At 47.4% G+C, this 9,367-nt stretch overlaps 1 protein-coding gene across 1 annotated transcript; it reads right to left on the reverse strand.

Annotated features, from left to right (window-relative positions):
• Positions 1 to 4,672: 4,672 nt before the first annotated feature.
• LOC134347347 (GTP-binding nuclear protein Ran-like) lies at positions 4,673 to 8,959 on the reverse strand. The gene is made up of 2 exons (XM_063049739.1): positions 8,399 to 8,959; positions 4,673 to 4,991 (listed from the first exon to the last, which is right to left on the reverse strand). The coding sequence occupies exons 1-2, from the start codon at positions 8,932 to 8,934 to the stop codon at positions 4,673 to 4,675; spliced, it is 855 nt and encodes a 284-aa protein (XP_062905809.1). The 5' UTR covers positions 8,935 to 8,959.
• Between the last annotated feature and the right edge of the window lie 408 nt (positions 8,960 to 9,367).

Here is a 9,367-nt window from a genome sequence, read left to right on the forward strand (position 1 = left end):
CGTGCACTTGATGCATACAGAAGAAGATGCTGCCTAAGAGGGTAGCTCCCTTGTCCCACTTTCAGAGTGTGGGGCCCCTGGACCTGGTGTGTATGGATTTCCTGTCAATAGAGCCAGATGTCAGCAACATGGTGAAGGTTTTAGTCATTATGGATCACTGGTCAGAGTCAAGAAGTCGAGGACTACTCCTTATCACCTGCAGGATGATCCCCAGCCCGAGAGGTTTATTCAGACCTTGCCAGACATGCTTGGAACCTTGGAGAACATTAAGAAGAGCAGGTGGAGTCAACATATTGGACATCTGGTTCACTGTTACAACTGTACCCGAAATGAAGCTACCGGGTACTTGCCATGTTATCTGATGTTTGGTTGCGAGGCGAGGTTGCCTGTTGACCTTTGTTTTGGGGCTGACGAGGATGACCTACCACTGTAGACTCATCTGAAGTATGTCTCTGATATTAGAAGGGAGCTGAAAAAAGCTTATGAATTTACTGAGGGCACAGCTGCCAAGCAGAATCAAGGAAATAAGAGGAGGTTCTCCCAATTCATGCTGGGAGACTGAGTCCTCATAAGGAATTTCGGGCTACCTGGGAAGCATAAGCTGGCTGACCACCTGGTGGCTATGCCCTATGTGGTGGAGAGCCAGGTGCCAAACATACCAGTTTTCCATGTGAAACCAGAGGATGGGAATGGGCCTGTCAAGATTCTCCATCAGAACCACCTTCTGCCTCTGGGACAAGAGGTGCAGGTTGACCCAGAGCCAGACCTGGAGCCTACACATAGTAAGAGGACTCTGCGGCGATGCAGAGTGATTGCAGGACCAAAAGCAGGAGAGATTAGACAGGCTCCCACCCCTGAGTGAGATAATGATTCCAAGGATGAGGACATGGGGTGTGGTATATACTGCCTTTTGCTAACTCCCCACTGATTGAGGAAGAGACTCTCAACCCTTCTCACGCTGAGTCAGGTGAAATCAGGGCGGGGCTATCTGTGGACAGCCTAGGTTGTAGTGGGACCCTGCAAGGGATGAAGCGGGACTCAGTCAAGGGACAGAGGGGTCTGAGTTGCAGGTGGGCATGAGTGATAGGCCAGGGGAGGCCTTACCAGGTAGACCAGAAGTATCCCCAGTAGCGTCAGAACATGAAGAGGTAGATGACAGGGTACAGAGGTCACATAGAATCAGGAGGCCACTGGATAGGCTGGCCTATGTTGCACCGGGGGAACAGAGTGTGGCCCCAACCATTTTGCGGAGCTATGTCACTGCCTTTTACACCTGGGTTGGACTTTCTGTTTTGCAGGAAGGGTTGGCAAATTATCTCAAAGTCATAAGGACATGACTAAATTTGGTTGGGGGAGAGTGTAACGCCCTGGGAAAGGTTTCACTGTTAATGTAATGATTTCTCTGTAGCATCAGTGTTTGGATTATGACTAGGGATAATGGGGGCTTTGGAATGTGCGGCATCCAATGAGGGGAGTGTTTCTCTGTCTTGAGCACCTGAGAGCGAGATATTTGCGGATTTTTGTTCAGCAGAAGATGGAGAGAAAAGATGCTAGAACAGAGAGGTCGTAGACTGCAGGACGGAGTGGACTTGGAATGGGGTCAGGAGTCGACGATGCCCGGGGGAAATTGTTGGAGAACCAATGGACGGGAAAACAATGAGCTCCAATGTGCATATTAGACTGTTTCATTAAAATGGGCCTGTTTTCTTTTTGTTTTCTTTCCTAACCCTATAGTCAAATTAAGAATTATAAAGCTCAATTATTTAATTGCATATGCTATACTGTTTATTATTTTGTGGTACTGATTTGTATCAGGGGAAAACATCACGCAGCATCCACACAAATGAGATTTCACGAGCTTGGTGGGGCCGGAGACTATCTTCCCCTAGACTAATGCCGTCAGCCGAACCTGAGGCCTACATATATATATGTATGTGGTCAACATTTGCACCATTTGTTGACATGTTCAATAAAGTGTATGTTAGAGATAACATTGGTGACCCCAACACTCCCCTGGGTGATTCCGGAGTGATTTCACTCATTTTACAATCATGACTGCAAACGCTGTTGCTCTCAAGCTCCCTGAACTCTGGCAGGAAAATGCCGCAGTTTGGTTCGCTCAGACAGAAGCCCAGTTTGCAGTGCGGGGAATCTCGCAAGACGACACAAAATATTACTATGCCATCGCAGCGTTACACAGCTCTACAGCGACCGAGGTGATGAGCGTCCTACACACCGCCCTCCCACCCGGCCCGGAAGTCGGTAGTTACGAGACACTTAAGCAACTCCTTCTAGAGACTTCCAAACTTTCTGAGTCTGAACACACCCATCGGCTCCTCTTGCTGCCCGGCTTAGGCGACTCCAAGCCTTTGGAGTTTATGGACCATAAGTTGTCCCTCCTTGGCAGACATCAACCGTGTTTCAACTTCAGAGAGCTTTTCCTGCAACAACTACCAGGAGAGGTGTGGTTGACTCTGGCTGGCTCTCCCCTCAAAGACTTCCAGGCTCTAGAGAGCAAGGCTGACAAGGTGTTTTCCGTCACCAAAAGGGTCTGTGTAACCACACGGCTGGACGACTTTGCCGCCTCACTGCCACTTGAACATGAAACAATTGCCACGGCTCAATAATGGTCTCCTACCCTGTGTTTCTAGCTGTAGGTTCAAGGAGACAGGAAACAGAACGAACGGCCAGTGCCCATTAGTGGCTATGGGTTTTGGCAGGTCAGGCAGCTTGCTGTTTGTTACAGACTCTGTTTCTGGGCACCATTTCCTCCGTCCTTGCTGAGTTCCCGGACCTGACTGTGCCCACCTTCTTTTCCTCCACCGCTAGACATAGGGTGGAGCACCACATCCTCACCACCAGCCCGCCCGTTCACGCCCATGCCAGGCGTCTCGACCCAGAGAAGCTAGCCATTGCCAAGGCTGAGTTTGATGCCATGGAGTGCCTCAGCAGTCTATGGGCTTCCCCTCTCCACATTGGGTGAAAACCGGTGGGGTGGGGGGCGGCCGGTGGTGCCCATGTGGCAATATCCGTTGCCATGACCTTTGACTGACACCCGATCTTACACATCCAGGATTTCTTTGCTCACCTGGCAGGGGAAATAATTTTCTCGAAGATGGACCTCATTTGCAGTTATCGCCAGGTCCCTATCCACCCGAGTGACATTCCTAAAACTGCTGTTATTACACCACTTGGTTTGTTTGAGTTCCTTCAAATGCCATTCAGACTGAAGGATGCAGCCCAGACCTTTCAGCACCTCACGGACAGTGTTCTCAGGGATTTGCCATTCCTGTTTGTTTACCTAGACTAAGATGACATTTTAGTAGCTAGCTTTACTAGAGACGAACGTCTCTTACACTTGAGAACCATTTTCAAACACCTTAGTCAGCACACTTTCATCGTCAACCCGGCAAAGTGCCAGTCTGGACTGTCCATGGTCGATTTCCTTGGACACCGTGTCAATGCATCGGGGGCAGTTCCCCTTCTGGCTAAAGTTGACACCATTAAGCGCTTTCCCAGCTCATCGGCGTTAAGGCCCTGCAGAAGTTTTTGGGTATGGTGAACTTTTGTCAGCATTTTGTCCCCAAAGCAGCTCAGCTCATGTGCCCTGTCTACGAGGTCCTTAAGGGCAAAGCAGCCAAGCACGTCACGGACTGGATAGAGGAAAGGTCCAAGGCATTCTCGGATACTGAGCAGTCATTGTCTAATGCAATGCTGCTGGTGCATCCCATTCCAGATACACCAGTCGGATTCACCACAGACGCGTCGGATTGCGTGGTCGGCGGTGCATGAGCAGTTGGTCGATGGCTTTTGGAAGCCTCTCGCCTCTTTTAGCCATCAGCTTTATCCCTGCAAGAGCAAGTACAGCACGTTCGACCGTGAGCTTCTCAGCCTGTATTTGGCAGTGTGGCATTTTGGTTTTCTCCTAGAGGGCTGTCCACTTACGGCTTTTGTGGATCATAAGCCCCTAACATTCACCACAGCTAAGGTCTCTGAACCTTGGTCTGCTCGACAGCAGTGCCATCTTTCCTTTATTTCAGAGTGCACCATGAACATCCAGCATGTCGCAGGGAAGGATCACCTCGTGGCTGACTGCCTTTCCCGGTCCTTCACTGGTGTTGTCCATTTGGGCATGGACTACACTCGGCTGATGGCAGGCCAGGATTCCGACCAGAGCTTGCAGGTGCTGCATTCGGCAGTCACACGGTTGAAATTGGTGGACGTTGCTTTCGGTGACAGTGGTGTTTCACTACTGTGTGATGTGCCAACGGGGCGACCCTAGCCGGTTGTTCCAGCCAGCTGGCAGTGGCGCGTTTTCGATACGGTCCATTGGCTTCCTCAACCGGGCTGGAGGGCATCGCAATAACTGGTGACAGAGAAGTTGGTTTGGCACGGGCTTAAGGAGTATATCAGGGACTGATCTAGTGCTTGTTTGGGGTGTCAACACGAGAAGGTGCATCAACATACCAAGGTTCCTTTGGCCTCCTTTCGCCGTTCCTGAACAGCGTTTCGACCATGTGAATGTAGATTTGGTTGGCCTGTTGCCCCCGTCCTGTGGGTTTATTTACCTCCTCACCATCATTGATAGGACCACATGTTGGGTGAAGGCAGCGCCGCCGTCATCCATTTCACCCACAGAGGTGGTGCGAGTGTTCGTTAGCTTGTGGATCGCTTAGTTCAACATCCCGTCGGATATCTCTTCAGCCCAAGGGACGCAGTTACATCTGAGCTTTGATGTGCGGTTACCTGTGATCTGGTGGTCAAACTGCACAGGACCATGGCTTATCACCCTCAGGTCAACGGTCTGTGTGAGCAGTTCCGCCCTCCGTGCATGCCTCAGTGACGGTTGTTGGGTGTACAGACTGCTGTGAGTCATGTTGAGCCTGAGGAGAGCCCCTAAACTGACCTTCAGTCCTCTTCTGCACAGCTCGTTTTCGGGCAGCACCTGCGGGTGCCGGGAGAGTTTCTCCCAACGTCCACCGTCCCGTGGCCTGCTTCGCAGCAGTGGTCAGCTTTTATGGACAGCGCCAAACCTTTCACTTAGTGCCCACAACGTAGCATAGCCTGCTGTGGTCGCACCTGCCTGCAGGTGGCAAAATGTGTGTTTGCTCGTCATGATGGACATTGCGGTCTTCTGCAGCCACCTTATGATGGCCCTTTCCATACGGTGGAAATGGCAGATAAGATTCTTTATGCTGGATTTTGGAGGTATCCCAGACAGTGTTTCTGTGGATCACCTCACGCTGGACTCTCCAGTGGAAGTGGCACAGCCTCCGCAGAGGGGCCGGCCTCCCACCTCCAGACCTTCTGATATTGACTGTTGTCCCTAACCAGCACCTGCCCATGAAGGCAAGAGTAGATTCAGCTGAGTTTTGCAGGCCTATTGCTCCTTTGACTTTGTCTGCTAGGGTGAATTCTGGGGGCGGGGGTTGGGGCATGTATGGGGACCTCTTAATTTCATTTGGCAGAATTCACCCAGACTGTTAAGGGTTAAGTTCACTGTGTATGTTACATGTTAGCTGTACATTATTACATTTGGGAGTGAGGATTTTTCATATATATACATTTGTTGGTGGGTTCAACAAAGTGTGCGTTAGAAGTAATTACACTCGTGTCAATCTTAGTCGACATTCCTACACAGCTGTATTTTAGTGACAGGCAGACATTTGTGGGGGGAGTGGAAATAGTGACAGACACTGGGTATTCTACAAACTGACAGCATAAGCACTGAATTCTCCAATTTCAAGTAATCTGCTCTTCCTCTGTCCCTTTGCACCCTCTCTCCTTATTGGCCTAGTTATCCATCTCACTCCTCTTTGCACTGTTACTTCCTCCTCTCCCACCTCCTCAACCTATCCATTATGCACGTGCCCTGTCCACTACATACCCCACCATTCCTTTCCCAGAGAGTTAAGAATTGCGGACACAGCTCAACACATCACAAAAACCAGCCTGCCCTTGCTTTACACTTCTCGCTGCCTTGGGAAAGCAGCCAACTTAATCAAAAGCCCCTCTGTTGTAAAGGAAATAATTGCAAGGCCTAATAATTAGTAGATAGAGATGTGGATTGTGCTAATGTGCTAACAGGGAACCATAGCCAGAAATAGAGACATTGAATGCATCAGTGACAACACCCAAGTTTCAAGAATTTCGCTATCTAGAGAATTCTAAATGAAGAGATGAAAAGGGACTTGGGAGACCTTGTGTAGGATACTCTAAAGGTTAACCTTTGAGTTGAGTTGGTGGTGCAGAAGGTGAATGCAATGTTGGCATTCATTTCTAGAAGTATAGAATATAAGAGCAGGGATATGATGTTGAGGCTCTATAAGGCACTTGTGAGACCACATTTGGAGTATTGTGTGCAGTTTTGGGCTCCTTATTTTAGAAAGGATATACTGACATTGGAGAGGGTTTGGAGAAGGTTCACAATAATGATTCCAGGAATGAAGGGTTACCATATGAGGAACATCAGGCAGCTCTTGGGCTGTATTCCCTGGAGTTCAGGAGGATGAGGGGGGATCTCATTGAAACATTCCAAATGTTAAAAGGCCTGAACAGATTAGATATGGCAAAGTTATGTCGCATGGTAAAGGAATCTAGGACAAGAGGGCACAACTTCAGGATTGAAGGACGTCCATTTAGAACTGAGAGGCAGAGAAATTACTGTAGTCAGAGGTGGTAAAACTGTGGAATTGTTGCCACGAGTGGCTGTGGAGGTCAAGTCATTGGGTGCATTTAAGGCAGAGAAGATAGGTTCTTGATTAGCTAGGGCGTCAAAGGGTATGGGGAGAAAACAGAGGAGTGGGGACGACTGGAAGAATTGGATCAGCCCATGACTGAATGGCGGAGCAGACTCGATGAGCTGAATGATCTACTTCTGCTCCTATATCTTATGGTCTTATGGTCTTATGGTCTTAACTATGTTATAGCATGCACCCATTATTGTAATGAAATGTGATTTACTGCTTAACCTGTTGATAACAATTTTATTCTGTAATCAGGACCTAGCCCATTATTCCTGCTTGCTCCTGTTGCCACCATTCTGCTATCAGAATTTAGTTTTACTGCTAATTTCGTCAACCCAGAACGTTAAAGTTGTACCAAATTTACACTCAGGTAGATCAGTTTTGGCTGGTTTCCTAGTACAAATCAGGTTTTAACAAATAGCCAGTTATTTGAGCAATTCTTTCAGTTTGCTCAATAATTCTTGCAGTTGACAAGATACTGCACTGGATTGCAAATGACTATGAGGCTCCCGGTTGGGTGAGTCTGCTTGCGATACCACCCTCTTAGTTTAGGGGATAACTCTGTAAGTTATGGTAAAAAGAGACCTTGGAGCCTGAGGGGTTTGGTGTCAGAGGACAGGGATTGGAATGTCTGGATAACTGGCAGATGCAGTCCAGGTCGTTCCGAGTTTCAACTGATTTGGGAAATCGATTCACAAGCAAATTTGGGGTGTTTGAGTAATGGGTCTGGGTGGTTGCAGGTTGCAACTAATTTGGGAAATCAATTGAAGAACTGATTTTATTTAAGACATAAGTTTGGGGAGCTGGAATTGCAGACAGTAAGATATGCTGACACCGATAAGTATGGCCATTGGCCAGAGGAAACTGCTGAAGAAGTGTAGGAATCCCTCATACAGATGGTAACCAACTGTAATCGCAAGTTTGTACCAAAAAAATTGTTGATAAAGGGTTACAATCCAGATGGAACAATTCTTTAGCAAGTTGCTTGGTGGAAGGGACAAGAGAAGAGCAAATATGAAAAGGCCATAGTACTAGTACAAAGTTATTGTGTAATCACCACAGAGAAGCGATCACCAAACAAGTTTATGACCCTGTAATTTCAGGGAGAATGTAAGGCAGGGTGAATCCAAGTGCATCCACAGAACATGATATAAATTGGGATGATTCAGCTGGTGCAGCTGATGAATATGGAACTAGTAATAAAGATAGACCATAAGGCATTAAGACGTAGGAGCTCTGACCCCAGCATCTGCAGAGTATTTTGTGTTTAAGACATAGGAGCAAAATTTGGCCATCAAGTCTGCTCTGACATCCCATCATGCGTGATTTATTATCCCTCTCAACTCCATTCTCCAGCCTTCTCTACGTAACTTTTGATGCCCTGACTAATGAAGAACCTATCAGCCTCCACATAAACTCAATGACTGGGCCTCCATAGATGTCTGTGGCAATAAATTTCACACATTCACTACGCTCTGGCTAAAGAAGTTCCTCCTTATCTTTGTTGCAAATGAGGCTGCAGCTCTATTCTGAGGCTGAGCCAGCTGGTCTTAGACTCATCCACTATGAGAAACATCCTCTCCACATCCACTCTATCTAGGCCTTTCAATATTCAATAGATTTCAATGAGAATCTCCCTCATTCTTCTAAACTCCAGAGCCATTGAATATTCCTCATTCCTGGAATCATTCTCATGAACTTCCTCTTCACCTTCTTCAATGCTAGCACAATTTTTGGCAGAAATGTCATAGTACTGGAGGTTCTTCTTTTTGTGGAAGACAATAGATTTTGCCTTCACTTTTCTGTCTTTAATGTCAACTTTATTGCCACACAGCACAATGGGGATGTTTTCACACACACGCACCAGATCTCGATGCCAGTTAGGCACATTCTTGTATGTCACCCGTGAGGTTACATCAAACATGATAATGGCGCACTGAGCTTGAATATAATAACCATCCCAGAGACCGCCAAATTTCTCTTGACCAGCAGTATCCCACACATTGAATCTGATAGCTCCTCTGTTGGTATGGAATATTAATGGGTGAACTTCAACTCCCAAAGTTGCTACATACTTCTTTACAAATTCACCAGTCAAATGACGCTTCATAAAAGTTGTTTTACCAGTGCCACCATCTCCGACAAGTACAAGCTTGAACTGAACTTGAGGTTCTCCCCGTTCGCCCATGGTTCGTAGCTTCCAGAAGAATCTCTCCCTCTTTTTCTTAGATAAAGGGTTCAAAACTGCTCACAATAATCGATGGGCAGTCTGACCAATGCCTTATAAAGCCACAGCTTCATACCCTCACTTTTATATTCTAGCCCTCTCCAAACGAAAGCCACCAGTGCATTTGCCTTCCTTACCACTGGCTCAACTTGCAAATTAACCTTGAGAGAATCCTGCACAAGGATTCCCACAGCCCCTTGCACCTCGGATTTCTGATTTTTCTCCCTATTTAGAAAATAGTCTACACTTTATTCCTTCTACCAAAGTGAATGACCATACACTTCCCTGCACTATATTCCATGTGCCAGTTCTTTGCCCATTCTTCTAATCTGTTTCAGTCCTTCTGCTGTCTCCCTACTTCCTCACCAGAACCCACCCCTCTACCTATTTTCAC

The sequence above is a fragment of the Mobula hypostoma genome, chromosome 5 (assembly GCF_963921235.1).
Source record: "Mobula hypostoma chromosome 5, sMobHyp1.1, whole genome shotgun sequence".
In the NCBI taxonomy this organism is placed as follows: domain Eukaryota; kingdom Metazoa; phylum Chordata; class Chondrichthyes; order Myliobatiformes; family Myliobatidae; genus Mobula; species Mobula hypostoma.

What these genes read in the sequence shown, in the direction of transcription:
- LOC134347347 (XM_063049739.1), bottom strand. Translation starts at nt 8,934, where the DNA reads ATGGGCGAACGGGGAGAACCTCAAGTTCAGTTCAAGCTTGTACTTGTC. An exon ending in GAATATTCAATGGCTCTGGA is followed by an intron (nt 4,992 to 8,398) that starts GTTTAGAAGAAT and finishes GCTGCGAAGCAG; the next exon opens with GCCACGGGACGGTGGACGTT.